Source organism: Trichechus manatus, unplaced genomic scaffold (assembly GCF_000243295.1).
Source record: "Trichechus manatus latirostris isolate Lorelei unplaced genomic scaffold, TriManLat1.0 scaffold00016, whole genome shotgun sequence".
Taxonomy (NCBI): Eukaryota; Metazoa; Chordata; class Mammalia; order Sirenia; family Trichechidae; genus Trichechus; species Trichechus manatus.
Window position 1 is genome coordinate 11,088,710 of NW_004443952.1, and position 7,562 is coordinate 11,096,271.

The window sequence follows — 7,562 nt, forward strand, 5'->3', positions numbered from 1 at the left end:
AAAAAAGAACCGTTACAGAAAAATCCGGAAAGGAGAAGGGGACGCACGCACGGCGATACTTCCTGGTCATCGTTACTCAGCACTTTAGGTTTCTCCGGGCCGCGGGGCGGACGCGAGGGCGTGGCAGACCTTTTCCAGAAATCCAGCCCTGCCTGGGCCGTCCCGGGACTGTCCTTCTCCACCCTCTACGCTTTCGATTAAGGCCTGGCTGACCCCTTCCCAGGTAACCCGGAAGGGGCCCTGTGGCTCTGGAGATGGCGATCCGCTTCCCCACCTCCCACCGCGTGACGCACTGCATGAGTCCTCTAGGTCATTCGACGGCTCACACAGAACACCATTCCGAAGGGATGCAGGCAGGGTGGCGGGAACGATTTCGGGACAGGGGTGCGTGGAGCTCCGTGGGCGCCCGACAGCCCCACCCCCCGTCAGCGGCCCCGCCCCAACCTCGCGGCTCGGCGGCCCTCCGGGAGGCGGGGCCACGCTGGCGGAATCTTGGCGGGTGAGGCGCGGGCGCGGGCGCGCCCAGACGGGCGCGCGCCCGGACGCCGCGGCGCCCCGCCCCGTTGCTGCGCTATAAAGGCGAGGCGGGTGGTGTGCTTTTGGCTCAAGCTCTGTTTAGTGCTGTCGTTGTGTTTTTTCTGTTTGTACTGTCGCTTGTCAGACCCCCCAACCGCCAAAATGGTGAAGCAGATCGAGAGCAAGGTACGAGCCTCCAGGGAAGTCCAGGGCGCGCTGCAGCCTCCTAGCTGGGTTAGGCGGTGGGCCAGAGATGGAGAGGCCGTCCCTCCGCATTCCTGGGGGAAAGAGAGGCTGCGGCTTGGCCTTTGGCTGCGAGAAGCCCAGGCCTGGGCGCCCCGGAGGTGGCCGAGTATTCCCGGGGGAGGGGAGGAGAGGGACGAGGGCCCCCAGGGGGGCGAGGTCGGGGTGCTCAGCGCTTGGCTGTCCGTGCGCCTGGGTGATGCACGCGCGCGAGGAGCGCAAAGGGTTCCCACACTGCGCCTCTTGCACTCTCCCATCTGGCGAACCCGTTTGGAAGAAAGTGAGGGCATAGAGGGGGTCTGCCCTTGGACCTCATCTGTATTCGAATTCGGGCTTAGGCAAGGAGATAGAGGCCTCCTTGGGGAAGGTTTGAAGTCGCTGGCCGCCAGTCCCACCCCGTGCGCGACTAAATCCACCCGCGTAGGGTGGGGTGGATCCGCGGTTGCTTCCATCACGGTCCGGACTCAAAGATGACGCGTGCTGTACCCTCATGAAGGGGGCGGATCCAGGCCGGAGACCCCCCTCGGGCGCGCCAGCTGGGCCCCGAGGCCACGGGCAGAGCGACGGGCCCTGGGTGGCTGCGAGGAAGTGAGAGCCCGGCTGCGCCCACCCGACTCCTCCTGCGGCGCAGGGCGTGTTTCCGGCAGCGCTGGCTTTGGAATGACTCAGTCCCCGAGGCCGGGGCGGGGGGCCTCCCCTGCCAGTCTGTGATTTTCCCATAGTCTGTGGGTTTCACTGGAACCAAGATTCCCCATGAGAGCCGCCGCGCCGGGTTAATGTGCTCGTCGGCCTTCGAGTACCCAGATCCTGGTTTTGTCCTTTTAAAAACAACCAAAGCAGAAATTGTTGCTGTATTCGAGTTACCTAACGGTGTCTGGCATACTGTAGCTACTCACGAAGGCTTGTTAAATGCAGAGTCAGAAAAGTAAATGGAAGAAAATTGGTGCTGCCTGAACGGTGAAAGACCCCTCGCACTCATCAAACAGCAAGCCAGGAAAGGGAGTCCTCACCCGCATTGAGTGCCTTCTCCTTTTAGATGGTGGTGTGGGCTTCTGAAACAGGTTTCCCGGTAATGGGCCCTCATTTTTTCTTACTTTATAACCAGAAAACATACGTGATCCTTGTAGAAAATTTGGGAGGGGAGAGAACGCCTTTGAGATTTATTTGTACTGTTTTTGTTTTGGGTTTTATTTTTTTCCCCTTGCAATTTAGCCCAAACACTTTCCATGTAATTAAGAGCTCTTTGTAATCGTTTTAATGTCTGAAAACATTTGTGGACATTTAGGACGTTTCAATGTTTCAATTAATTTTTTTCATAAACTTTGTGCAAAGAGCAGGCTGTTTTCTTAGATTAGAACCTCAAGTGCGATTATTGGGCAATGGGTGTGACCTAACAGGTGAGAACCTATTAAACAAGGCAGAAGACCTTTGAGTACACACCGCAAACAGAAAGTTGATTTTGATTCCTGGAGCAAACTTTCAATCCTTCCTTCTCTGTTGTAGTTGTCGTAACTATGGCAGTGCTTCCTCCCCTCATCAGTGAGATGTTCAAGGATAACAGGAATGTCATTACTCACAAAAGCATCCCAGCCCTAAGACAGTCAATTGACATTCAAAATTATGGTCCGCAGCCTCTAATGAAAAGTTTAACTGTAATTTGATTGTTATTTGTAAATATTAAATACTCCTTAGATTTTCATCCTGATGAGCTAAAAGTTGTGCCTTTGGCCATCCAGAGTAACTTTGGTTCATGGCACTGTGTTGGTAGTTGAGGGCACTAGGATCTGATAATGGACTGTAAAAAAGGTGATGGGGAAGAAATCAACACAACACAGTATTTTTTTATTTTAATTGTACTTTAGATGAAGGTTTACAGAGCAAATTAGTTTTTCATTAAACAATTAGTACACATACTGTTTTGTCACATCGGTTGCCACCCCCCCTCCAATATGTCAGCACTCCCCTTCTCGATCTTGGGTTCCTCATTCCATTTGTCCGGTTTTCCTGTCCCCTCCTGCCTTCTCATCCTTGCCCCTGAGCTGCTGTGCCCATTTAGTCTCATTTTGTTTTATGGGCCTGTCTAGTCTTTGGCTGAATGTGAACCTCAGGAGTGACTTCAGGATTGAGTTAAAAGGAGGATGTCCAGGGGCAATACTCTCAGGATTTCTCCAGTCTCTGTCAGACCAGCAAGTCTGGTCTTGTTTTGTGAGTTTGAAATTTGTTCTGCATTTTTCTCTAGCTCTGTCCAGGATCCTCTATTGTGATCCCTGTTAGAGCAGTCAGTGGTGATAGCCAGACACCATCCAGTTGTGCTGGACTCAGTCTGGTGGAGGCTGCTGTAGTTGTGGTCCATTAGTCCTTTGGGCTAATCTTTCCCTTGTGTGTTTGGTTTTCTTCATTCTCCCTTGCTCCCAACGGGGTGAGACCAGTGGAGTATCTTAGATGGCCGCTTACAAGCTTTTAAGACCCCAGATGCTACTCACCAAAGTAGGATGTAGAACATTTTCTTTATAAACCGTGTTACGCCAATTGAGCTAGATGGTCCCTGAGACCATGGTCCCCAGCCCTCAGCCCTGTAATTTGGTCCCTTAGGGAGTTTGGTTGTGTCAATGAAGCTTCCATGACCTTGCCTTGATCAGGTTGTGCTGAGTTCGCCAGTATTGACTACACAGTATTTTTAAAAAGAAAAAATTGTGACTACCGTCTGTTGAACTCCTGCTATCATCTACATAAGTTGGTTGGTTTTTAATTAGATTATTTGGCTACCATTTACCCCTTTAAAGAAAACCAAGACATTGGATATAGATGTTTTTGTTTTGATTTATTTTCATCTGCCTGTTTCTTGGTCAGCAGTGACTAATTTGTGCTTAAAATGAGAAGGTTACCTTCCTAGGGTTATAGTATCCAGACCATTGGTAAATAATTCACAGAGGTTGGATTTCTTGTTATCTTCTTCTGGTGGAGTTTGTTTTACGTGCATTCCTTATGTAAAATAAATGTAAGGAACACTCCATGAAGAACTTAAATTATTGTTCGTTTAATCAACAATGAGGGCAGATTTTTGAGATAAAGGGCAGAAATCAAAGATTGATTAGCAGTATGATCTCAACTCTTGAAACCCCATTTAAAAAAGAAAGTGCAAGGAAGTTTGCTTAATGTTACCCGACATCTGATTATCTGAGTTTTGGGATTTGAAGATTATTTTCCTTGACTTTTTTTTTAACTTTTCACATTTTCTGCCATAGATAATATTAGTTTAATCAGACAAGTGTTCATTTTTAAGGTAACTTTCTTTTTTTTGTTGGTGTTTCAGTTGTAAAATCCTGTGCCATTGTGACTTCTTTGATTGAAGTGACCGTGACCCCTTTCATCAGTCAATAAGCATTTAGTGGATGTCTACCATATGTCTAGACTTGATGTGGAAACAGTTTTAGTACTAATTTGTATTTTTATTTTTCTTTGATTTGCCTAGCTTGAATATAGATTAGTCAATTAGCTGTATTTTATAAAATACATCAATGAAGACATGTATATCGATACACTGTATATGGTACATCTTCCTTTATTTATCAAATGACAGTACCAACAGTATTTAGGATTCCTTCAAACCCAGTTTTTTGTTCTTTTACTAAAAAAACTAGGCCCTGAAAGCAGGATCCCTCCCAGTTGTGCTTTGTGTCCTTTCAAGTCTCCCAAGGCTTTTGGAAACGCAACTATTTAACATATGCCTTTTTCCCTCCTTAGGAAGATTTTCAGGCAGCCTTGAACAGTGCTGGAGATAAACTCGTTGTAGTTGACTTCTCAGCCACATGGTGTGGGCCTTGCAAAATGATCAAACCTTTCTATCATGTGAGTATTAAACAACTTTTACTTTGTAAGAGATTTGTTTTGGGGGTTGCTGGTCACAGAGTAGGAAAGAAGGAAAGTAAACCTTTTTTTTTCCCCCTGTTGGATCTTCGGTCTATAAGTAGCAGTGTAACAACTTAATTTAGGTTTGATACATGTAAGTCATTTGAGATAACTTCCAGAAGTTAGTTTGGTTTGTCTTAAATGATTTTGCTGTTGTTATTAAAGTAGAAACTGGGCCCTATTTAGTAAAGGCAGGCCTCAAAGTTGTGCCAAGTTAGTTTACAGCAGGAGGAATTTTATTCAGAGAAAATACATGTCTCGTAATACCTACTAGGTTCCTAGTCTAAATTTTTGGAATTTTAATTCTTCTCTGCTTTTATTAAGTTTCCATTTAAGAAGCTTGAGTATGTTGACTGCCATTACCCAATTTTAAATCTCTTTGGCTTTCTCGTTTTAAATTTTCCAGTCCCTCTCTGAAAAATATGGCAATGTGGTGTTCCTTGAAGTTGATGTGGATGACTGTCAGGTACGTGGTTGGAATTTAAAATACTGCTGAGGTCTCACGTTGGCCTTTTTCTCTGAAATGTACGGGGCTTGTTTTCATAAGTATGTTAAGTACTACTAGAACTTTAACCCTAATAAAAAGTTCTATTTTGCAAGAACAGGTAATTGTGCCTGCTGTGAGCTAAATCCTACATACCAGGAGCTGTGTATATCACATTCTAAAATAAGCATGATGGGTGAGACTTCTGTATTTTATCAGCCGCCTACTTTTCTAAAACCCTACGTTCTATCTATGAGATTCTGAGGTGTCCAGTAAGTAGACACTGCATTTGATTATTATTAAATCTGTAGATTTGATGGTGTCACTAAAAAATTGGGAAGATGCTTGTAAGTTTTAAGGTCCTTTGCGAACTTCTAATGATACAGGAGAGGGTGTTCTCAGACCTATTGTATTGATATCAGTCAATTAGAAAACCAAAATTTTGTAAAGAACAGACATCAAGGTGCCTCATACAAAGATGAGAGAATGATTTGGGGAGAAATTCCAGGGTTGAGGACTTACATAGCACTTGATATACACACAGGCACTGTTCTATGTATTTTTTCAAATGTAGGTTATTTAATCTTTAGTGCTATTATCGTTCCCACTTTACAGACACCACAAAAAAAAAAAACCAAACCCATTGCCGTAGAGTCAATTCCAACTCATAGCAACCCTATAGCACAGAATAGAACTGCCCTGTAGGGTTTCCATGGAGCGCCTGGTGGATTCGAACTGCCAACATTTTGGTTAGCAGCCAGGTCTTAACCACTCTGCCATCAGGACCCCAGCAACCCTCTAGGACGTAGTAAAACTGCCCAGTAGGGTTTCCAAGGCTGTAATCTTTATGAAAGCAGACTGACACATCTTTCTTCCACCGAGCTGCTGCTGGATTCAGACTACCATCCTTTCATTTAGCCGCTGAGCACTTAACCACTGTGCCCCAATAAACAAATTGTCCCTGGAGTTAAGAGTTGGTAAGCAGCAGTGCCAGGATTTAAAATGAGGTAGTCTGGCTTCCAAGCCCTTCCTCTTAGCCACCACACTTAGAGGGTGCTCTGTTTCTGTGAGTGTAGATCAGGTACTTAGCACATGGTCCCACCTCTCACAGCCCACTGAACTCTGAGAGCTTGTTACAGCGTGCCATTGCCTTGGAGCTCTACACATGTGTAAGCCATTACGCGGGCTTACATTTTTGCGTACCCCAGTGGGCAGAAGGAGTTAGCTGCTCAGTTATGGTATGATTGTGGCATCAAAGGCGCTGGACCTAGGTTCTGTGACTTTCTGCTTTAGGCTAATCCCTTGTGTTCCTTGAGCATTGTTTGGTTCTCAGTGTATGACCAGATCTTAATACCTGCCGCATCCACCTCCCAAAGTTCCTTATTCATTAAGCAAACATAGAATGCCTAATAAAGGTAGTAAAGGGTCAATAAGAACAGGCATGTGGCAGTACTTTATAAATCTGTCAGGATCTGTATAACTTGGGCTTTGTTTATGTTCCTTTGCTCCTGACTCATTTCCACAGAGACTTGCTGACACCAAATTGCTTATTCCCAGCCCATGTACTGATTTCCCACTTATGCCTTTGCTTGTGCTCTCTTGTCTACCTGGCACATCCTCTCCTTCCCTACTTCTTAAACCTGGCTAACTCCTGCTCAGAAGCGTCACGTGTCCCCTAGGAACTTTTCTCAGCTACCCCTTATACACCCCCGTCTAAGTTAGTTTCCCTCCTCTGTGTCCCCATGATGTCTTTTGTCCCTCTTCTCCCATGGCATTTATGCTGGATGGGTTGGCTCCTGTAGCTAGACTGCTTGCTTCCGTTCCAGGCTCTGGCACTTACTAACTGTGCAGTCTTAGTTACTTATCTTTTCTGCCTCAGTTTGATCTGCTGTAAAATGGTGATGTTAATCTGATATAAGGTGGTTGTCAAGATCAAATGAGATGGTACCTATAAACTGCTTAGAATAGTGCCTGGCACATAATAATTACTCAGTAAATCTTAACTGTTATTCTAATGATTGCTTAGTGTTTGTTCCCCACCACTAGTCTCTAAGTTTCTTGGGGTCAGGGACCCTGTCTTACTCACCTTTGTTTCCCCTTCACCTAACACACCTGCCTGGCATGTAGTAGATGTCGGATGAATGAATGTTGTATGGTTATTAGTAAAGGTATTCTTCTAGATGGGCCCGAGTTTGTTTTTTTCTTTGTTTATCGTACTTCAGGTGAAGGCTTACAGAACAAATAGTTTCTCATGAAACAGTAGTACACATATTGTTTTATGACATTCGTTAACAACCCCGCAACATGTCAACCCTCTCCCTTCTTGACCTTTTTTTTTTTTGGTGAAAATATACATAGCCAAAGATACACCATTTCAAAAATTTCTACATGCACAGTTCAGTGACGACGA

General features: G+C 45.4%; 1 protein-coding gene across 1 annotated transcript in view; it reads left to right on the forward strand.

The window, feature by feature from the left end:
• Positions 1 to 544: 544 nt before the first annotated feature.
• The window catches only part of TXN (thioredoxin), an 18,274-nt gene continuing 11,256 nt past the window's right edge, over positions 545 to 7,562 (forward strand). Inside the window, exons 1-3 of the mRNA XM_004372180.2 lie at positions 545 to 702; positions 4,504 to 4,608; positions 5,075 to 5,134. Of these exons, the coding sequence (XP_004372237.1) occupies positions 679 to 702; positions 4,504 to 4,608; positions 5,075 to 5,134 (189 nt within the window). The 5' untranslated portion in view covers positions 545 to 678. The remainder of the gene's footprint in view (positions 703 to 4,503; positions 4,609 to 5,074; positions 5,135 to 7,562) is intronic.